We start from the raw sequence: 24,034 nt of genomic DNA on the forward strand, positions 1-24,034 counted from the left end.
GTGTTATCTTTTTATACTAAAAACTACGTGTACAATATTTACAATTACTTTCCAATACCTATCACCTAGGTTAGACAGTGAGCTTCTACTCTAAACCAGTCTAAAAGTGCCAATATCACAGCAGAAGATGGAGGCCAAGAAGGAGAAAGGCTGGACACACCCAGATTCCTCCATCTTGCTCCCTGAACCCCCATTCTAAAAACCCAAAAAAATCTATTTTTCACCCTGCGATAAATTCACTATCATTCTACTTAAACTTTTGTGGCTTGTAATTCTTCATATAAGGTTGGTAATTGTTTTTTCCAAGGGCTAAATCAAAGGCACAGGGATCTTGGGCTCTGTGCCAAGGTCTCTGAGCCCCCTGGGCAGGGCCTCGAGTCCTCCAGGGCAGCCAGAGGAATTTCGCGGGTTCCAACAGGTTGCACCTTCTCTGAAGAAGCATTTTGGAGCATCACAATAGACTCCAAGTTCCTTATCTTGATAGATCACACATAATCTAGGGTTTTCTAAACATCTGTGTACAGCTCTGTGACATACATTGCCTAAGTCCAGGATGACAGAAAATTTCATTGTACATCCAGTCTTGCACATATTGGTAAGGGTGAAAAGAAACATATTTGAAATTGCATCCAAGAACTGCCCAAAATGCCATATTGATGGGGGACATTAAAGGATCTTACAACTTGCTCCATGGTTTCATTTATGAACAGCAGGACATGAATACAGAAAGAGCTAATAATGGTACAGTTACTACCCTGCTACTATTCTCATGGAAGCAGATTTGAGTGGAATGGTGTAACATAATTAGGAAGAGATGTGGAAATGATGATGGAAAGAAAGCTTCTTTAGATCCAAAGAGCAATACTATCTGGGGGATTTCTAATCACTCACTTTCACAAACTGACCAGCTTTCACAGCAACACAGATATGAAAACAAAACCAGTGGAGATCTTGAATTATATTTACCATAAACTTGGCTGGACTTATTAGTAACTCCTCAGGCAGGAAGTCTCACACACATGATGGATACAGCGCAACTGAAGAAACATGACGTGCATTACTGGAAAAAAGAGTTTGGAGCACAAAGAATAAATACCTCCTAGAAAGACAAAATATAGAATAACACCCTCACAAACCAGTATTTTCAGAGAATTTATTTATAGAATTGTTCAATTTGGCACACAATTGGAAAATGCTAATACAATTTGGTGGGACAAGAGTAAAAATGCTGGAGTGTTGCTGATCCTTTGGAGAGAAAAAATGAAATATGTATTGCAAATAAGAAACAACTGGTGTAGGAAACAATGTTACCTGAAAGTGGGCTCTATCAGCTGTAGAACACAAAAAACCTGAAAGACCTCAACACAGGGATGACATTTCCAAATGTAGACTGAAGCTGTTAAGAGGCAACTTTAACACAACCCAGGTTGTTTGCTCTATTGACAGAGGTTGAGTTTTTCAGAATTCAGCTTAACTTACTGTTCCTGTTTTATCTGGCTTGGTGCTGCTCACACTGAGTTCTGTGGGAATACTGCTATTGAGTTCAACAAAATCAACAAATCCTTTCACAGAGGACCAATGCAGTCTCTTTCATAAGCAATGAAGCTCTGCACCCAAGGGGGCACAAATGCCAAATGCTTGGAACATTATAATAACATTATAATGAAAAACCATTTTCTCCTTCTTTTTGGGTGTTTAACTTCTTGTATGTTCAGCACCCCTAATTGCATGAACCTCTCCATGTTCCCATTATTTCGTTGGCAACTTGTGGTTGAATCAGTCACTACCTTAGATCTTAGTCCCAAACATTACCAGCTTCAGGATAAGTTGGACAGTTGACTGCTGGGGTCCTCTCTTTCTGGGACTGTCTTCATCTCTGATCTCTCATTTTTCTTGTGCACATTGACTAAAAAAGAATCAAGGATCAGAATGGAAGAGCAAAGAGGGAAAAGTGGCCACCAATTAATGGCTCCAGAGAGAAGAAACTGGATGAGCACTTCTCACAGAAGAGCTGAAAGAGCTGCTGTGGCACCTGAAAACCAAAATATATAAGGCTTCAACAGCTTCTCAATATGGATGCATGGCCTGCTTGTGGGGTGGGAAGACAGTCACAGCAAGTACTAGATCATCACTGCAAGAGCTGTGACAAGGAAGCTGTGGCTCACAAGTCAAGCAATTGGGTCCTCAGAGTTACCACATTCTTGTCTCAGGGAGTTACATTACAGTGAAGCAGAAATAGTCCAGTTTTATCACTGACAACAGCAGATTAGAAGACAAGACTATCAGTGATATTTTGGTAAAGTCAAATCTGTAATTGTTTGTGTGAAAGGGCCTAAACCACTAAAGCATGGACAAAGGACTCAGCATGAGTGGCCTGACTGAAAACCATCCATTGAGGTTTGCCTTGGTTAGAGGCGGTCCTTCCTGCCCTCCTCCTGCTTGGGCTTAAAATCCTACAGGCATTTATTTGTGGTCCATTGAATCTTACCTGAATTAACTAAGTCCTGAAAGACAAGAGGTATGAAACAATTACTGCAATTTAAAAATAAAGAAACAAAAATAATTGTCCTCTGTTGCACATCCATCTGCTTCTTTCAACTGCTTGTTTACTTCAGAAAACAGATCTACAAAGAAGTTGGGCATAACTGGGGAGACAGTAGCCTGAGAAAACAGTTGTCTGTGAGAGAAACTGCTACTGGAATGACATCCAGGAAAGCACAAAGCAGCCATTCTCTGCTGGCATAGCACAGCAGAAGCCCAGAACAACACCTGGTCACTTCTCACCGCACAATTCTTGGGAGGTGTGGACTCCTTGTTTTAGACAATAAATCAGGAGTATAAAGTACTGCACTACTGTTGTACAACCCAAACAGGTAACAGGATGCTACAAAGACATTGGAATACACTTATTTAAAAACAAAAAAGCAGAGATGAACTCCATACTGACTCCCCTCCTCACCTCTGGTCTCCAGGCATTGGCCATTAAAAAAAAAATCAAAACTTTTCTCACACCTGAGGCCAATTAGAAAATCTGTCCCTTGTAACAACCATGAAGTAAATATATGGAACAATATCACTAGATGACTTTGCAGCTTCACCTGTATGGTTAACTCACTCTCCAAGTATGCCATATCTGCTAAGTATTTTCATTATCATTACATGCTCTGTAGATCAGAACAAACAGCCCTTAAATCCATCTGTAAAAGTCTGGCAAACAGGTTAATCTCAAAACCAGTTAAATACAATATTCAACCCATTTATTTCTGTCTCCATTTATTTAGAAAATATTCATTCAAGGAATGAAAGCTAGGACTCTTGGTACAATACCAGGTATTATCTATGCTATCATACACTCTTTATAGAAGAATGAAAAAGAGAAAATACATATAGCTTTAGAATAATTTCACTTGCAACCACCTTAATCATAATAGCCACTCAAAATATCCACCATTGGAAAACCAATGCTAAAATAATACATTCTCTTACTTTCCTTATTTGGAGCTAGAACGCTACTATGATTTTTAATTAAGATTTTTTAAAATATATAGTTTTGTAGGACCTACCTACAACATGCAACTGTTTTAAGTAGCATCCCTAAAAATGGTGTGCGACAACTGCACGTGGAAAAGGCTAAGATGTAAAGAACACGGTTGTGGCCCAGCAGTGAGATTTGGGTATGGCATCATTTCCTATCCTCTGGGCATAAGGTTAAGTCACATCCACACTGATGAGACCAGACAAATATTCAAGCCAGAATGTAAGCAGAATGTTTCAGAATGGAGTGTAAAGAGTCAAAGAAATGACAAGCTGAGTGTTAACACCATGCAAACAAAGTGCACTGGGATGTGTGCAGTAAGCAAGCACTTGTGAATACTTGCTGGTCTGCATAAGAGTTACATTTATTGCAAAATGACATCTGAAACTGATATTCACCAGCTGCTCACCTATTCTCACACCAAAGCTCTTTAAATTACACTGGGAGACCACAAGCACTACCTTACCCCTCAACTGTGGGAAATGAGCTCAGGCTCTCCTACAAGTAATTAACTGGGCACCACATTCCCACCTCTTCTTCAATTTCACCAGGAGTGAGATCAGGCCAATAATGGTCCCCTGTGAAAGGTACCAAACACTGTGATCCATTGCAACAAAGCAATTTAGGATATTAATGTGTCTGAACAAGCACAAGTCTTCCTAATGGAAGGCTAGGCATTTTAGCCAGCATGTGGGAGGAAGGAAAGGAGGGCCTCTCCTAAGGTACTTTGTTTTCCTAAGGAAAAATAATGTAGGCAAATACTTTTGTTCACTGATCTATGCCTTCAACTAATACAAGTAAGCCCTTGTACATTACATAACATTTTTCATTTCCCATACAGGAAGTCTGATCACAGCTTATGCAAGGATGTGATAGAAGCATTCCCCAGAATAAAAGCAGTCCAATTTTTAGGAAGTATGTTTACATAGGATTTCAAGCTGATTCTAAAACCCCAACTTGCCACAGATTTTATCTTAATTGCATACTTAAATATTGTGCATTTCTTCTCTGTGACACAATCAGGTTTTTATACTAGGCTAACTATGGCTATTTCTCATATTTAAATTTTAATCCATGTTCTTTAACAAATAAACATACAAACAGCTGTTTTCATTAAATTAGGCTTTAAGACATTTAAATCAGCCTTAAAAAGCTGCAATCTTCTTGTAAAATCTTAAAACCTTGATAAATATGTTTCTTTTAGTCTTCACTGAAGTTTGGAAGCTCAACAACTTTTTGAAATAGATCAAATCCTTTTTAAAAAGGGCATAATCACTTATTTGTCATAGCATATAGAAGTTTCTTAAATTTAAGAATTGAAAGTAAAACTTCTTTGTGTATTATCTACATGTGTAAAAGTTATTTTCAAAGAGCAGCAATAGTGTCTGTGTTGGAAAAGAACTTCTCCAAAAACTACCTGTACCAAAAGGCTTGTAGGACTAAGCTTCAGTCTCCTTTGCCAGTGAGTTTAAGAAATAAAAGTGTGTATCTGTAGTTATCCAACATCTGGGAAGTCTTTTGGAAATGTGAACTTCAGCTAGAAGTTGAAAGCAGTATCTAAACATTCTCCACTACTGACCTAAGGAGAAAAAACCTCTTTTTAATCAGAACAGCAGTTCTCATTAACAATATGAAAGAAGTTAAAATTAAAGAATTAAGGGTTTTGATCAAGCAGCCTAAGCCTTTACTGAACAAACTTTGAACAGAAACCATCTATATTAACTTAGAATTTTAGCATTCTTGAGGAGAGATGGGCAGCTTATTTCTGGTAATTCAAATAACACATGTATTTTAACCTTCTGAAACCTTTCAGGGGAATGCAGAGAACAACAATGCAGATGGTTACATGTTTGGAGATAGAAGTTCACAACTTTTAGAGGTACAACAAATTGTCATTTGATATCAAAGGACTTGCATTCTGTTCTGTATGTACTGGATTGCAAAGAACATTTTTCAGTAAAATTTTGCAGACCTTGCTGTACTTCATGTGCCACATGTTCTTCAAACTTGCTTAAGCAGATTCAAGTTCAAATGGTCTCTTCTCTCTCTGTAAATTATCACAAACCAAATAAACACAAGCTGTTTGGAATGGCTGAAGAGCTTTCTGCAGGAGAGCGTGTGCTGCAAGCTAAAAAGACAAAGCTGTTCCTGGAGTTGTAGAAAAAGTGCTGGTTTATATCTTGTGTTGGAAATGGAACTAACCAGTCAACCTACTATTTCTGTAAAACTCATTCCCTATGACTCTGTCCAATGGAAAGAAAATCCAAACAAGCAAAATAAGAGGTACTGAAGGAAGAGGCTGCTTCTATAGGCACAAACATCACATGATGAACAAGCCCTACATTAGAGAAAAATCTAGCATGCATCTTCAACACTGCTTGCAGAAATCAAGGACAAGAAGTAACTGCTAAAAACTATACAAGGAAATGCTGCCTTCTTTTAAAAAGGTATAAGGAAATAATTACACTGATTAATAAAACACCGATATTCACAACCCACCTGAACTAAAACTGGTTTACATCTTCAGGAAAGAAGTCAAAAAACATTTCCTTTTTTCTCTTAAAAAGCAGAGAGTGCCACACTGTCAAAGATAAACTGTTGCTGCATATAGATTTGAATCAACCTTCTTGTGCTTTCCATTCAGGGGATACAAAATACGAGGTCATGATTCCTGATAAACCGTTTACAGTTATCAGATGCCTATAAAAATCAAGCTTTTTATCTACCTAATTTATTATGGAATCACTAAAACTACAATAAGATGTAAAAGGTTTCAAGAAATTCCTGTGAGAAATACTTAGGTTATTTTACCAAAAAAATTGGATTTTTCTTTAGTTCACCTATGTTCACCAATATATATGGTAAATGCACCTTGAGTATAATAACTGCATCAAAACAGTCTGAAAAAAATAAAACATGGAAACTGATGTGCGAGACCATCGTCCCCTTCCTACTTCCAATTATTATTATTATTTTATTCTTTTTAAATACCACCACTGACAAAACCCAATGCAAGATATAGTTCCCAAACCCACACCAAACTGCTTTGCTGTGCATCTTTTCCAGCAGGTTTTCACACCTGCTTCTTCAGACAGAGCATCTGGAGGCTACAAAAGCACAACTTGTACTCCTCCACCAGTCATGCTTATTTGTGTGATGTTTTTTCCAGATCTGGAAGTTTTTCAATTAGTGCTTTATGGTTCATGTTGATACTGGCTATAAGTCCTCCTTCATTGCCATCTGAGCCAGTGTAACTAATTTCTTCACCAGTCAGGGTAGTCATATGACCACCCAATGCTCTCAACACTGCATTTCCAGCACATATGTCCCACTTCTTAATGTAGGTGACATGGATATACACGTCAGCTTCTTCTTGATTCTTTTCAGGCACGTCAAGGAGGGCCAACACTTTATAACCTAGAAGAAATGGGCAGAGGTAAAAAAAAAAAAAATTAAACCAAGCTTTCCTGTCAAAACACATTAAAAGAAGACGACCAGACACTCAAATATAGTTCTGCTTTTATGTTTACTCATTCATTTCTCAATCTCTATATCATGCTCAAGTCTATCTTTTTCTCCCTGGCTTTTTACTGCAATAGAACCGCTCTTTAATAAAGTCAATTAGCCCAGGGCATTCCCCTATATTATTCATTATACACTACAAAGTAATTGCTCAAAACAGTATCCATTCTTTTATGGATTTTTTTCAAATTTTCAACTCTTTGACCAATAGTCTTGATTCACTAATCTGTTCATTTCTTCATCTTCTTAAACAGAGTCAAGCCCTGGACAAGACCTGCTATAATCAGTTACACTTTCACTTTCTTTGTCATTTAGTCATTTTCAAGAAGCAATACAAGACTTTCTGGACTAAACAATCTGTAAGGGAACTCTGGCTTTTCACATTAAAGGCACAGAAAGATATATTTCTGCAAAAATAAGGAAAAAAAGCCTAGTGCCTCCCATTTATGTTCTGTCAATAACATGCACAAGAATGTTGCATAAGTAAAAAGTATTTTAAAATTCCTTTAAATTGAGTATTAGGCAGATAAAAATAGACTTTAGTGATACTAATTTTCCTCTTTTGACATAAATGCAATAAACGATACCAAACTTTAATGGCCCTTTTTTAATTTTTTTTTTTTAAATCAACCATACTAACAGCTAACTAACAACCAACAGATTCTCTTCCATGATTGTGTCTGTGGTCACACAACACTTTTTCTCCCACTGAGGCATCAGTGCCTTCCATGAACACACATCAGTGTGTTTCAATGAAAGGACCACAGCAGCATTTCTGGCCTAGGCTTAGACTCAGTAACACACTGACTTGTGAACAGCCTGAAGTCTGAATCCAGTTTGCATGTAGGCTTCTAAATACAGAAAAAACTTTGTCCCTATTGCTTTCAGTGATGTGAAGATCAAAAGACAAAAGGAAAAAGAGAAGATACCAGAGTACACCCTTCTGTCTAGTAACAGCTACACCATTAAATTATTCAGAAGCAATAAAATGGATAGGATGCTTGAAGAACCAAACCTGCTCCACCAGCGGGGATTATCACAGTTTTATTTCCAAATGTCTGCCGTGCCACCTGCTCAACTTTTCCTGCATGGGAGCGGGACACGATAATCCTCGGAGTCTTCTCGTTGTAGGAGGAACGAGCTTTTACATTTGACCCACCATCCACCATTGCCCAAGCTACAAGAGAAACAAAAATTCTACTAAGTTTATAAAAGACAATCTCTGTTAAGTGTGAGGATAAAAGGGTACTTATATAACAATATGTAATTAATACCACTGACTGAATATCTCTCACTACTGTAAAAGAGAAAGTTTGGGCTGACAGAGGATGGGGGGAAAACAAGGGAAGTGAAAGAGGTCACACACACATTGGTGCATATGGCATTATCCCAAACCTGACTGTTCTTGTGTAACAATTCCAAAAAACAGAATAAGAAGGAAAAGTCCCAAGTAGTTAATATTCAGAATTTGCAACTGGAAAGCCACCAAAGTTAAAAGGATGGCTCCTAGTCAGAAATACATCCAGTATTTCCTCAGACAATGTTTTTATGTAAGAACAAAAAGCCCCGCTACACTTTAAAACAGATACTAAAAATGCTGTTGAGTCATTTAGTTCAGAAGGATAGTAATGCTAAAGAAGGAAATAGCTCAGGAGGATAGTGCTACAAAGAAAGATATTTGATGTTGTGTTTCAGAGAATAGAATTTAGAATCCACAACTTCCCACTTATTTCCTCACGAAGTTCAAAGCCAAGCTTGGTAGGTGGTATCCCCTAACCATTAATCTGACATTTACTTAGTAAACTACCCAGCAATTTCATCTCAGCAGAGAACCAGATTGTTTGGCAACAGACTGAGCTCTGTGTAATAACAATGCTGACTGCCCTTTATTGCTTTGTATTTGTGTGGTAGTATTAGGAACAATCTGACTCAAAACATATCGGTATTTCCAGCTTGGAAAATGAATACTTGTCACGCAGAATGACAGAATTCATTGCATCTCCTCTGATTCTATGTCTGAACATTGCACACTTCACTCTTACCAAAGGAGATAAATTCTCAACATTACAATGCTAAAAACCCATTTTTTTAGATAGATATTGATACCTAAAAACATATGTTCCAAAATCTCCAAGATTCTTAAAGCATATTGGAATATAGTACATAAGTGACTGGTAATTAAATTCATATTTATAGACAGCAAAATATTTAGCACAAAATGATGAGTGTTTAGTGTTAGGGCCAAAAAAGGTCAACAAATACAAAATGCATTTATTCAGACTTAGTTTTTGTTCTAGAGCTACTGCAAAACTTCAGAACTCTAGAGGTCAGTATCGCCTAAGGGAAAATGTAAACAGCAATTCCTGTTTTAAATACACAATAAGACATGAATACTTAAACTACTTTGAAGCTTTCAGAAGTGCATGCGAATTGCCAAACTTGCAGCAAGGCTCACTGATACATCATTAATACTGAAGAATTAATTACTTCACAGCTGTGGCATTAAAAACATGTCAGATAATCAATAGGACTATGCTAGACAGTCTTGCCAGTTACACACAAACCGTTGCCATTAAGATCTTTATTCAATCTTTTTTTTATTCACACCGAATACACAGTAGCTCCTGGGTATATTATCACAGATCCAAGCTATTCTGCTAAATGAGCAAAGCACTCTTCTTGCTAAAAACTAAAAGCACACATCAAACTGGCCAGTATTTGTAGGTTTAACTTTTTTTTTTTGTTTGCAATAAGCACTCCAATTGAAGGGATCTTAGTTCTTTAAAATATTTTCAGTTTGTTTGTTCTAAATGCATAATTTTTATTTTAAACAAGGACAGCATTTTCCTTTGTGGTTTTATAGCACAGAACACACCTACAGCTCTAATTGTGTGGTCTGCTAGAGTGACCTTTTGCTACTGGTACTATTTTCTCATTTATACCTAGAGATGTTCTCTCAAACATCAAATTTCAATTAATGCTATGACTATCATGGAAATAGGTGAAGGCATGAAGATACCTGTGTATGATGAGAAGGGCTTGTGTATCACACCTATTACTGGTTTACCATTTACAGCCACACAAACCATGGTCGTGACATACTGTCGAAGATCCTCTGTGGGCAAAACAAGAAAGTGAGCAAGTTTACAATCAGATGCCAAGAATACAAAAGGAAAATAGACAGGAGATTATTCAGATTATTCCCTAAAGACTAGTTTATATTCTACCACTTGCAGTTATATAACTTTGATGTATCTTCAAATAACCTTTCAGTTTTCAAAAGACTTTGAAGACTTTTCAGGTTTCCAGCAATTTTTCCTGTTCAGTAGATGTAACCTATACTCCTACCAGATCTAATGCTAACAGCTGTGTCTTATGCAACATATATTTTCATGGCAATCTGTGCCCCTTCATTCTCCCTTCTCTGTCTCACCTCCTATCCTCTATTGGCTCAAAAATGCTAATTCAAAAACCAAAGAACATCCACTTGAAAGGATAATTGTATCAATTACATAGTCACAAGAAAAAAAAATCCCACTTTTCCAGTTGTTCCTTAGTACTTTTCAGCAAGAATTTTAGTTGGATTGCCTTGAACTGCTTATGTGACATCCTAAAACATTTGAAAAGGGGGAAGACTGAATTATGCATGGTTTTTTGAAAAATGACAACAAAAAATTTCTTTTATCAAGTTACATTGGATACTTACTTAGTATTCCCTTTAAATAAACAAAACTAAAAATCTAAGATACTTAGAGTTGCCACAGTAATGACTAAAATAAAGAAATGTGTAATTCCAGTACAATCCATAATTGACAGTTACCATTTATTATAGCAACTAGTTAGTTGTAAAGGTACCAAAGTAATTTCAGAGTTGGAATACATAAAAGCAAATGTTGTAAATTGAGAACTACAGAGATTTCATGATGAAATCTGTTCAATTAAATCACGCTAGCTTTGACATAAGAAGCTAGCATGCTTCAATTAAATCACGCTAGCTTTGACATAAGACTTTAACAAGAGATGTCCTTTGAAATACTTACTATCTTGTCTCCAGTGTAAAAGGCAAACATCAGAATTACACACATGATTTGTCAACAAGAATCAGCTACCTGTGTATTCTTGTGTAGCATCTAATGGATCGATCCAGACAGTGACACTTTCTGCTGGCACTTCTTTAGGCTGTATTTTTTGCTTTATGTCTTCGGGAATACTGCGATCCCAGGAGACTGTCTCCTGATCAGCTGTATCAACACGCTCCTCAGAATTTATCTGTGGTAAGACAACAAAAGTAGTTGCATTAACATAGATACAGTATATTGCAACTGCAGAAGTAGTTGCATTAACTGCAAATAAAGTAACTGAGGCACTTGTGAAAATTACAGGTTTGCTCACATTTTCTTTTTCTTCCTTCAAATCAATTACAGGAATTTTTTTCATTTTTTCATTATTACAGTCATGTGATAAGCAATGCAAAACCACAATCCAGAATTTTACTGTGAACCACACCACAGCTGGACACTGTTGCTTTGGCTGCAGATCTCCCTACTGAACATTCCCACAATATGAATCACATTTTTTTAAATCAATATTTAAATGCAATTGCTTCAAGTACTACAGGCAGAACATTTGACTCTGGAGAAATCATACAGTACACAGACAGTAGGGGGTCTAAAATTCAATTTATACAAACCAGTAGAAGCGCATGGAAATGTAGAGATATACTATCACAAGATATTGTGCAGACTCTGCATGACTTGGACAAGAAGAAATCTTAGTATATACATTCCTGCTGCAAGCATTGAGTTACAAGTAGAAGATTAGGCAGCCCAGTTGAATTTAACCACTACACAACTGTTAAACAAATTTTTTTCACAAACAAGTAAGTAACATCCCATACCCATTTTTAGGGTAGGTTTGGGTAAGGTCCTAAGATGGCCCATGAAGAACATTTATTAACAGCAGTCAAAAGTCATCTTTAAGCCTATTGTCACCTGCTACCCAGCTTAAGGAACTTTACTCCACACCAGAGGGCATTTCAGTACATCAAGCAGGGTAGTGGAACACACAGCACCAATCTGTTGAATGTAGTAAAACTCCAAAACTGTAAAACCCAACACAACGTCCTTCTGACTGCAGTAGCACAATAGTTTTGGATGACCACAGTTATCCCAAAAGCTGTAGGCAAGTGACATGGAAAGACAATGAAAATGAAGGAGCTATCAGACTACACTAGACTGTGACAGACCTTATATGAGCAGGATTTTTACATAACTCACATCATGACAAGAAAAGGCATCACACACACCTCAACTGTAACAGGGTATTAGCCAAGGGTTAAGGGCCATTTTCTCCAAGAGAACTCCAAATGAAAAAGGAAGCAGAACTGCAGCAACTCCAGCCATACATCATATCTGTCTTCTCACGTAAAACCAGTATGTGAAGCATTATATGCCAAACACGGAGCTCTTGAAGTTGCCGTGACATTTACAAATTAAACATCTGTCACTATACAATAAACCTGATGACTGCATTTCCCCCTGGGGAAAACAGTCCTGCAAAGTCAAGATGAGTAGTTCCACAGACTTGGCAGTCTCAACATAGCCCCTAGGCAGTCTAAGTTCCACTACAGCACATGACATACCATCATAAAAAAAACATTTCCTCAACAGAAGAAAGGGGCCTCCACAAAGTTAAAGAGTTGGAACCAATGCTCAAAAGGAAGAATATCTTGTTAAACCTGTAGTTACAGTACACTAGAATGTAAAGTCTGAAACTATCTGAAAGGTATTGCTTTCAGAGAACCACCACCTACTAGCTCAGATTTTGTAGCAGTGGCCATAACACTGTAGCATTTATAATGCTTGTGAGGAATCTCTCTCAACAGACATGATTGTTTCACTAGGAAAAAAAAATGGGGAAAGAGTGATAAGGTTGAAAAGACATCTGGAGAAAGTAAAAAAAACCACAAAAACAAAACTCCAAAGTGGTGCACTTGTTCTGCTACTCATATAACCATTTACCCTGTAGCTTTGGCTGAATACTTGCCTGAGAGGGGCTTACCAACCCTTAAAACTTTGTTTATTCTTCCTGGGGCTTTTTTGGTTTCTGGGGTATTTTTGGTATGGTTTTTTTTTTTGTTGGTTTTTTTTTTTTTTTTTTTTTTTGGGTTTTTTTTTTTGGGTTTTGTTAATGAAGGAGAATATACCTGGAAAACATGCCTCTGTGTTAATTCCATGTTCCTACTTGTCATTTTCATTTGCTGGCAGCCTCCAGAGGCCATGACCTTATACTTTCTACTTTTCTCAAGCAATATGGATATATAGTCCACTGCAATCCCAAATCCTCACACAGAGATTAGGAATAGCTATGGTAGAAAGACAATCACAAGGCCAAATATTTCAGGCACTAGACCTTATTTAAGCAAGATGCTCCAGGGTTAAATGCCATTGCCTAACAGCTGTAAGATGTAAAAGCCCATCTGGGGAAATTCTGGAAGCTGAGCATTGACATTAAGGTTAACTACATTTTGGCAATCTTCCCCCCTTACTTTTGAAGCAAAAGCCCTCCTCACAAAGAACTGCATCAAACACAAAGGTTTAATAATATATATGTAAATCAGTGCATGGAATACTGCTGAAAAGTTACAAAGAAAAAAAAAAACCACAACAAAAAAACCCCACCCATTATTTCCTAAACAAGGCAGTCTGGCTGCATCTCACCAGTACAGAGCTTCCCCAAAACCAGCCCGTAAGGTGCAGGAATTCCATAACAAATGAGGGACGCTGCTCATGGAAGCCAGCAGCAGAGGTCCAACACCAATACCAGGATCAGTCCATGCTGTGCCTTCCAAAATAGGCAGGTGTTTCCAGCCTTTGGAAACCTCTGCACAGAGAACACTCCTGTCCATCATGCTGCTGACTGGAACACAGATCTGCTCAGGAGCACAGGAAGCAACTCCAGTGTACCACAAACTTGTCTGGATAAATGCAGTGCTCCCAACACCCAACAGTCCTGACCACCCAAAGACTTCAGGGAACCTCACAGGGCTCTCTGTCCTGTGCTGGTTTAGTCCCTTACAGCACTTCATGCTATCTTTGTGGCAGCTTATCACCCAAAAAAGCCTGCTTGAATACTTGAATACTAGCTAGCTGACCCTGGCATGGTGCACCACTTCATGCTTTTTCCTGGTCTGAAAGAGTGGAACTGTAGTTTTGCCTTTGAATTCACTCATCAAAGGTAAGTTAATGTGAAAAAATATATGCAAACAGACGTCCTCTGAAATCCAAATCTTAGTGCTGTTTCATTAGAAAATAAAACAAGCACAACACAAATATTATCACACCTGTATTATAAAAATACCAATTAAGCTGCCTAAACTGAGGAAAAAAACCAAACCAAACAAAAAAACCCAAAACAACATCCCCACAGAGAGTTCAGGTAACAAGAAAAGTTAACATTTACAGTCAGAATATGAACATAGGAGTATTCCAGGTATTACCTTTCAAAAACAGAGATTGGAACAGGTTGCCCAGAGAGGTAGTAGATGCCCTATCCCTCAAGTGTTCCAGGTCAGGTTGGATGGGGCTCTGAGCAATCGGACTGAGTTGAAGATGTCTCAGCTCATTGCAAGGAGGTTGGGTTAGATGACCTTTAAGGTCTCTTCCAACCCACATTACTCTTTTTCTATGACTCAATAGATAAGTCTATTGATTTGAATAGGACTAAGGAAATGAAAAGCCTGGAGGCCTACAAGCCTGGAAGTGTGCACAGGGGAACATTAGTAAAACATTAATAGGTGGTTGTTTTTGTTTTGTTGGTGCACAACCAATTTGTTGCTGCATGAGCTACACAGCCACTTCACCAGTGATTATCATGCCCAAGACCATGATCATGCATGCCCAAGACTCAACTTTGCCAGGTGTTTTTACCCAACATGAGATGGAGGAAAGAAGTGGACAAAAGTAAATGCAAACATTTGCAAAAAATAAACCAACTGTGATTTCAACACCATCTTTCTGAGAGACTGAGAAAGGGGCTTATCATGGATATGTGCTCACAGCCCAGACAGCCAACTACCTCCTGGGATGCATCAAAAAAAGCAGCATGGCCAACAGATGGAGGAAAGTGGTTCTCTCCCTCTCCTCTGCCCTGGTGAGACCCACCTGGAGTGCTGCAACCAGGTATGGAGTCCTCAGCACAATAATGATGTGGACTGTTAGAGTGGGTCCAGAGAAGGGCCACAAAATGATGAGAGGGATGAACAGCTCTCCTATGAAGACACGCTGAGAGCTGGGTTTATTCAGCCTGGAAGGGAGAAAAGGCTCCTGGGAGACCTTAAGGCAGCCTTCCAGTGCTTAAATGGTGCTTGTAAAAAAAGAGGGAGTATAACTCTTTACATAGGCAGATAGGGATAGGACAAGGGGAAATAGTTTCAACTAAAAGAGGAGAGATTTGGCTTAGATTTTAGGAAGAAATTCTTTATTGTAAGGGTGGTGAGCCACTGGAGCATATTGCCTAGAGAAGTTGTGGATGCCTCATCCCTCAAAGTGTTCAAGACCAGACTGGATGAGGCTTTGAGCAGCTTTGGTCTTGTGGAAGGCATTCCTGCCTACAACAGGGTAGTTGGAACAAGATGATCTCTAAGGTCCCTTCCAACCCAGGTTGTTTTCATGACTCCACAATACCCACAACTACACATCTTGAAAGGCATACTGACCTACAAGGTAGCTGCATGGGACTGTAATTGATTTGCTCTTATGTGACTGTGCTTCAGAGATGTCCCAACTCTGAGGAGAGGGGTTCAACCTGCAGTCTTTGGGATTTCCCCCACTTAGAGACCCCTTCAACCACTGCTGCTGCACTGCACCAAAGTGCAACCCTATACTCACTACGCTACACCGACTGCCTCCATCGGCTCTGCTTCTCTGTTTTTCTCCTCAAATGTATCAGAGGTGAAAGCTGTCTCAGCTTCTCACAGCATCTGTACATACACAAATGCTGTGAAGGAATCACATGCCAAAACCTCTGAATGTAAACACCCACTAGACAAGTCAGGACATATCAATATGCTCAACAGGAGAGCACTCTCCAGGAGAGCAAATAGCACTCAAAGCACCATTATTTCCAGTATCTGAGGAAAATATCTAACCTACCCTGGTTACAAAACAAGGCTCCAGAATCTGTTACAGAGGGAGGGGTGTGCTTTCACACAAGATCACACCAAGACTTAGCTCCCCTGCATCCAGGACCATTCATGATCCCTTCTGTCCAATTTTCAAATTCAAGAGTGGTGAATGAAAACTGCTTCTTGAAAGCTTGGGTTAATTAACTCTGAAAAGAATGCAAACTGGGAAATCAAAGTACCACTTCTCTTTGTAAATTTAAAAAGCCTTTAAGCTTTAAAAAATTTGAATAGTAACCTTACCAGCATAGTAAAAAAAAAAGCCAACCCTGATTTTATTCAATACATTGACATTTTTAAAGCCAGCTGCTTGCTTTTGAAAAGGTTCTTTTCCTCCTTAGATTACCACAACATATTAGAAAGGAAAAATAAGCTTTTACAGGTGATTTTCATGCCTCTCAAAAATATTCCTCTTGACAAGGGTCAATTTACATAGTTTTAGCAAGGCAGACTTTATTATGAATGGAAAGAAGACCTTGTAGAATCATATGGTTTTCTAAAAAAAACAACCAAAAAACCAACTTATTGAAAGGTAATTCAGTTCAGAGTTCAGAAACTATAAGTTTAAAGTCTTAACTTTTAATTAAGTTTAAAACTATAAAGCATATTTGTATATAAATGTGTAAGTTATAAAATTATACAAATGTATAAAATAATCAGAGGCATAAAACCCACTGGTCTCATGTTGCCATTGATTTGATCAGAAAACAACAAGCATTTCTATAATTATACCACAACACTGAAAAAGGACACGTGCCTTTTTCAAGGCACCTAAGTCAAAGCAGACAGAGGTTTTCTTCTATCATCAACTACATCTTTGCTTATTTTAGCAACAAGAAGTTACTTAATGCAGGAACAAGATGACAGAATATGCAAAGAAGAATCTGGACGAGTCTAAATGTCAAGAAGCTCAATTAGTGCTTATCAATACACATTAGGTGACTTTGGCCATTAAGCCAGCAGGAAGCTGACTGAAACAAACAGAATTTAATAAATGATAAAGACATCCAATGACAACTCTGCTTCTATGGACTTACAATGATAGAGTTTGGTGAAAACAGCAAAAGTGGAATTGAGGGAATCAGCACAGAACACGGGATTCACTGTTTCCACCAGTAATCTGCAGAAAGATCTAGAATTTTAGACCAGGAAAATAAAACCACTTGCTTATTAGCTCACATAAGTGGTTTCAGTAGATGGCAAAATTCTCCATTACGGTTCTATACAGACCCAAGTCTAGCAAAGAGAAAGAGATTACTTGCTTGTCACAAGAGTTGTAGAACTTCATGTTAAGAAAACATCCAAATAAGGACAGATTAGAAATCTACCAATAAAATAGATAATACCCGAAAAAGTCCACTGTTTGTGAGTGGCTACACTAAGAAATGCAGCTCTCCAGATGCTCAGACAATAGATTAAACACCCACAGTGTACAAACAAGCCCAATAAACTATTTGTAATTGCATCTGAAAAGATAATCACAGAGCTTATTAGCATAAAGTTACAGTCTAACTTTATTTTTATGCAGAGAGTGTGGGCATAAGTCATCTGGCATCATTTGGAACCCATGTAAGGAGATGTTTCACCTACAGACAACACCTATTACTGAGATTTCAGATCAACATTCACACTTCTTGTTTTACTTAGAAACCCACTGGCAGTGGGTTCTGCAAAGATCATCTGGGTCATAAGAACACAAACTTTATTAAAAGTTCTCCTCCCTAAGACCTGAGGAGGCTATTCTCACAACATGAAAAGACAAATTGCTGAACCTACTCATTAAAGTGCAATACCTCTGCAGTTTAAGTAGTATTTCCTTTTTTAAACCCCCTTCTTTAATACACCTGTCTTTCACAGAGAATCAGTATCAGTTACAGAGCTTGACATCTCAGATGAAATTCCAGTTTTTTACATAGGGTAGTTGGCACTGTGATCAGAAGCCTGTAAACAGTGAGTTGAAATCTAGACAGTACTTCAGATAGCCTGATAAAAAAGGAATGCTTGCAGTCATTAATCTTCAAAAGTCAGATTAATTTAGAAGAAAATCAAAGTAAAAGTGACATGTTCCTAAAGTTTCATTTCAAGCGCTGATTGCAGCATTATCATGCATAAGCTTGAAATGTGGTACTTATCATCAGTCTTAACTGGGAAAGAGACATAAGAACATTTGGATTTAGAATAGTGACAAGACTCAAAAAAAGATGCTCAAAGAAAAAGACTGGGACAGAAGAAGACTTGATTTCCACCACAGTCTCAATATTAAAAAAAAAAGGGAGTGAACAAGATGAAACTCTATTCAATATTTACACTAGAAAACAACAGATATAGCTGGTGCAACTTTAGAACAAAAAGAAGCCAAAACAGCTCAAAATGAAAATGTAGGGCAGAATACAATCTGACCAGTAAGACTGAATTCTGCATCCTGTGAAAATAACTCTAGCATAGCACAGCAGTGAAATTGCAGAATTGTGTGTGTCACTTTGAAATTGGCTTTTTCAGTCAGAGGATAAGAGGTAATCTGGTCAAAGTGCAAGTTTAAGGAACAGTCTGTCAATCATTCCTCCCTCTGTGATCAAGCAGGGCTGCTCCTTCAGATGTGCTGGAGATGGGCTGTAGTCGGAAGTGAACCAGGGTATTCCTAAATAACCTTTCTTTTAAATAACTTTTATTTTAAATTTTTACTTGGGATACAATCATTTATCAAGATCTTGACATTGATCCCTGGACAGGCCACATTAAAAGAGTAAGACCCTAAAGAATGATGCTGAGAGGGATCTTTTAGCAGGTAATGTTGCTGAAACCCTGCTATCATGAGATCACTTCTTCACAGAAGCTCTTCTGAGCAGAACATACCAGCATTGAATTTGGAAAGAATGCTTCCCCAGTCCACTCCCACCCCAGCAGCAGGGCTGGGTCAAGCATCTCCTTAATCTCCTCACCTAATTCCCACCCCAGTCCTTATCACACCACCACTGTGCCAGCACAAGAATAAATAAGGCTGCATGGAGAACCAACCAGGAAAGAAGTAACCCAGAAAAGATAAACAAAATAAATAAAAAATGAAAGCAGCAGAGGGGATGATTACAGCTGGATCAGAGCTCTAATTCTTTCTTGGCATGACAAATGAATGAAGACAACATATTGGTAATGCAGGAGTGGGAATATACCTCAAGCCTGTAACTGTAGTTGAGAACTTCATCAAGAGAAAGCGATGCATATGTTTTAGCATTAAGTATATTTTAAAATCAGCTGTACAAAGATGCTTCATGGAATACACATGCAAATATTTACTGCTGGATGTTGAGTGCAATCACACAACTCTGGGTAATACCCAAGGTAGCAGTAAGTGACTTGCCCCTTATCTTTCCCAGGTCTATTTCTGAGGGATATAAAACCACCACCACTAAATCTAAACTAAATCTACACAGTGATAAAACACAATTGAGCCACTCCTACCTAGGTGTTACCTAACAGAGCCTTGAGAAGTCTGAATTGATGCAAATGCATCTATTTATATCAAACAGAGCAGCTGACGTCAGCAGTGGAGTTCCTCTTCCTCTGTAGAGACAATATCTTTACTCAAGAGAACAAAGGCAAACACTTTCTGTGGGATTTTTCTCCCCTCATATTTTGAAAGGGCTTTTTTTATAAATCACATCTCTTAGTATCATAAGGCTTCCAGATTTATTTCAGCTTCTGCATGTGAGAAGCCTAACTCTTCTATCTTCTCTTAATAACCACGCTTTAAGAGCTTCAGGTCTGCTTGAGAAAGACTGTTTGCATGTTTTCCCTTTTTACGTCCAGCAGCACAAAACAAGGAATACAATGCTGTTCACTGACTTAAGTTTATTTCAGTTGAATGATTATTCCCCTTTGGTTATTTTGAAATATTGGAAAGCCACAGTTATTCTTAGAGAATCACAGAGTAATGGAGTGGTTTGGGCTGGAAGGTACCTTCCAGATCTCACTCCAACCTCCCTGCCATGGGTTGGGACACCTTCCACTAAACCAGGTTGCTCAAGGCTGCCTGACCTTGAGCACTTCCAGGGAGCAGTCATCCACAACTTCTCTGGGCATCCTGGTCCAGTGCCTCACCACTCCCACAGTAAAGAATTTTGTCCTAGTGTCCAATCTAAACCTGCTCTCTTCCAGTTGAAAGCCATTCTTCCTTGTCCTGTCAACATAAGCCCTTGTACAAAACTCCTCTCCAGGTCTCCTAGAGCCCCCTTCAGGTACTGAAAGGCTCTGTAATGTCTCACAGGAGCTTTCTCTTGTCCAGACTGAACAACTCCATTTTCTTTGCTTTACAGGCATATTTTAGCACCTAGTTTTTGTGCTTGTTCATCTTCTTCCTGGATGCAGCATTTGGCAACAATTTAAACACTGAGGTTCTCCTGTTAAGCTGAACAACTTCAGGATGTGAGAAAATCAGCATTTTGCATAAGCTTACGCTTGGAATTATTGCAGTTTTGGTTTGACAGCTTTTATTAGCATCATCTTCTCTAGCAAGGAGAGAAGAGGAGGTTTACTTGACTTCAGCAGCATCTTTTATGCTGGAGTGTCACTCTGTACAAGGGGGATAAGATTACAGATATAAAGAAGATATTTCTTACATGATGCAATTTATACTGCCTCAGAAAATCCTCTATAATCCTTATATTCACACCAAGACTCAGCAGCTCTGTTCCATGAAAGAGCTGCAGTCTTAGATAGGTTGCTCTGAAGTTACACTTGAAGGATTAGTAGATTGAGATGATACCTTGCCTTCACACCTGAGAAGCACACATAGTATGTACATAGTAGTAAAATAAAGCTTTTATTTTAGTTTGGGCAAATGTTTATGAATACATTTTCATCATGGGCTTAGCAGTGTATACACAGCTTAGTGAGTATTTTTTAAACACCACATGAGGTATGCTGTTATTATCCCCATCATGTTCTTAGAATACTTAATGTCCCACAGCTGATCTGTCAGACTGAAAAACTCCAAATCACCTGAAAAATTTGTCAAGTACACTCATCCTAGATAGCCTCAGTGCTCAAGCTCAGTCAGTCTAAGGAAGAGTTAGGAAAAAGAAAAGACATAGGCCTAGTATTTTAGTTCCACAGACCTATGCATACATTTTCAGTTTTATACTGCCTTTGAGAACACATCTGCACTTTCAAAAGTACCATCTATTCTTAAAGACAAGCAGCACACATCACCTGTGAGAAAAATAAAAGGGAATACCAAAGTTTTTTAAAAGTAGATGTTGAAAGTTAACACCCTCTGCCAGAAAGACACAAGTTAGACTGTCACTGCTAGGAATACCAGGCTCCAGAGCAAGTTTACATGTGGCCACAGAGCAGGCAATACACAGTCCACTGTGTTCTTCATGCCCAGACAGAACCCACAGCCTTCTCTAGAAGCACAGACAACTCTTACATCTAGATTAATGAAATCCCTCCATCTGTGAAAGGGGAGAAAGCATAGAGGTGTCAAGCCAGCTAAGCTGTAAAGCCAAGATCTCTAAGAGCACTAAATAATGCAAGAGCACAGGGGTTAATACTTTTTCTTCCTTTAACACTGGGCCTGTGAAGGTGCCATGTCACCAACAGACTAAATCCAGGAAATCTTCAAAACAAAACCTGCATAACCTTTCTGTAGAGGAAGATTAGTCACATCTTAAGTTTATTTCAAACACTGAAGAATTTCTGTTTCTTCTAGATTTCATATTCAATAAGTTCTTTACATCACTTTAAAATCCCACAAAAATAAACAAACAAAAAAACCCCAAAAAGCCAACAAACAAAAACCTACACATTTTTCTGAGGAACTTTCAAAACAGCTACTGAAAATTGAATAGTAATTCAATAACCAAAAACTGGACTTAGCTACTTTTTCTCCCAACCCCTCCAGAAATCACCACTTCTGAGACCCAAATTTAGGGCTTTCTACCCATTTCATATGGCCGTGAAAAGCTAAGGAATTTAACACCAAAAGACAGAAGTTCCCATTGACTGAAATGAAAGCAGAAACAATGCCAACAAACTCCAAAAATCCTCAAAATATGGTTCAAAGGTTAGGGTGCAACCTTAAGAGATAGACCCAGACTTCAGGAGTGAAAGAGAGCAGGAAGGGGTGTACACCTCTGAAAGCAAAGTAAACTCATTTTGCTCAGGTAGGCAGTGATCCACAGTATTGACACAGCTCTGCTTATCTGCTGTCCCACAGCCACGAGCTCTAAACACTCAGTTATTGCAGCGCTGTGTTCCTAAGCCTCGAATTCTCTCTCGCCCCTGGCCTTCCCCACAACTGACGGCAGGAAGGACAACTGGCAGGACGGACAACTGGCAAAACAACGGCGTTCCTAATCTCTGCATCTTAACCGTAGGCGGAATTTGCGCTGCACAATTACCTGCATCCCTAACCACAGAACTCATGATCCGCAACAGCGAGACCCGGCGTTTCCCCCACCCCTCCATGCCCGTAGTGTTTGATACTGTTTCACCAGCGTGGCTTCGCTTGCAACACGCTGCAACTCTTTCCCCTGCAACCCAACACCCATGGCGAGGAGCGTGAGGCGGCACTGCCACAAATTCAGCGGGAGGGGAAGGAAAAGCACAAACGAGGGCAGCGCTTCCCGCCGGCCGTTACAGACCGGAGAGCCGCCGGTGAGGAGCAGCCCCACACCGGGGCTCCACAGCGGGCCCACAGCGCCGGGGCTCCACCACAGCGGGCTCCCAGCAGCCCCCGCACCACGGAGGGCGCCTGGCACCCACCTGCACGGCGGGGAAGGCGCCCTTCAGCAGGTAGAACATCCTGCGGTTGGAGAGGAGGTCGCCGGTGGTCAGCTGCTCCTCGGCCCCCTCCCGCGTCTTCCCCTTCGCCTTGGCGTTGAGGACGTTCCCCTCACGGACCCGCTTCACCTCCTCCCCGCCCCTGACGGCGGCCAGCACAGACACGGCCAGCAGCTCCCGCAGGTCCACGGCGCCGCCGGGCGCAGAGCCATGGGGCGCCTCGGGCCCGCCGGCCGCCGGCTCGCTCAACATGAAGAAGGCGAAGCGGCCGGCCAGGAAGCCAGAGTAGAGGTGGTAGAGGACGCCCAGCCCCAGCAGGCAGAATACGGCCATGCCGAGCGGCGAGAGGCGGATGCCCATGGGGGCCATGGCCGCGGGGCGGGCGGGCGGCGGGGCCGGGCAGTCACCACAATCCCATGGCACGGCCGGGGCGCTCCGCTCCGCGGCTGCTGCGGCGGCGCCGGGCCGGCTCCACGCTCGCGGCCGGGAGCAGCGCCGTCTGTATCCGGGTCAGGCGGAGGCGGAGCCCGCCCCGCGCACTGGGCATGTCCCGCTGCCCCCGGGCTCTGCGCCTTTGGTAGGAGCACGGCGGGTCCCGCCGCTACCTGCCGAGCTCATCCCTGGCAGCACACGTGGTGCATCGCCCGCTGGTTCTCATGAGCTCGGTGGTTTGGGGTGGTTTTTCCCTCATCTCCCTCTAGGCAGCAGATGCGCCAGGAGTCCGCAGCAGCGGGGCTGAGGGAGGTGCTCCGCCGGCGGGGCAGGACCCAGAGCCTGAGCCCGAGCCTGAGCCGGAGCCCGAGCCCGAGCCGGAGCCTGCCGGGCACGCTGGGAGGGAGTTTTCTGATGGAAATTGCTGTGGGCATAAACTGCTGTTAAATTTCTAAAAGCGCACTGTTAGCGGTGCTGAGCATCATTGCTGAGAAATTCTTGTTTCTGTCATAGTGGCTTTCTGACTCTCTACCCCTCTGCTCCTCGACGAATTTCTCTCATTCAGTAAAATGAAGCAAATCCAA

At 40.1% G+C, this 24,034-nt stretch overlaps 1 protein-coding gene and 1 long non-coding RNA gene across 2 annotated transcripts in view; both read right to left on the minus strand.

The window, feature by feature from the left end:
• LOC139586411 (uncharacterized) overlaps positions 1–24,034 on the minus strand; it is a 447,190-nt gene that overhangs the window by 294,851 nt on the left and 128,305 nt on the right. The gene's annotated exons all lie outside the window — the stretch shown is intronic.
• On the minus strand, positions 1,140–23,704 carry BPNT2 (3'(2'), 5'-bisphosphate nucleotidase 2). Its single transcript, XM_071419619.1, has 5 exons — positions 23,001–23,704; positions 11,167–11,326; positions 10,077–10,172; positions 8,073–8,234; positions 1,140–6,952 (listed from the first exon to the last, which is right to left on the minus strand). The coding sequence occupies exons 1-5, from the start codon at positions 23,385–23,387 to the stop codon at positions 6,681–6,683; spliced, it is 1,077 nt and encodes a 358-aa protein (XP_071275720.1). The 5' UTR covers positions 23,388–23,704; the 3' UTR covers positions 1,140–6,680.

Source organism: Agelaius tricolor, unplaced genomic scaffold, assembly GCF_023055355.1.
Source record: "Agelaius tricolor isolate 1412-34295 unplaced genomic scaffold, bAgeTri1.0.p SCAF_2, whole genome shotgun sequence".
In the NCBI taxonomy this organism is placed as follows: domain Eukaryota; kingdom Metazoa; phylum Chordata; class Aves; order Passeriformes; family Icteridae; genus Agelaius; species Agelaius tricolor.

What these genes read in the sequence shown, in the direction of transcription:
- BPNT2 (XM_071419619.1), bottom strand. Translation starts at nt 23,387, where the DNA reads ATGGCCCCCATGGGCATCCGCCTCTCGCCGCTCGGCATGGCCGTATTC. An exon ending in GCGCCTTCCCCGCCGTGCAG is followed by an intron (nt 11,327 to 23,000) that starts GTGGGTGCCAGG and finishes GTCTTACCACAG; the next exon opens with ATAAATTCTGAGGAGCGTGT. An exon ending in AATCCCCGCTGGTGGAGCAG is followed by an intron (nt 6,953 to 8,072) that starts GTTTGGTTCTTC and finishes CATTTCTTCTAG; the next exon opens with GTTATAAAGTGTTGGCCCTC.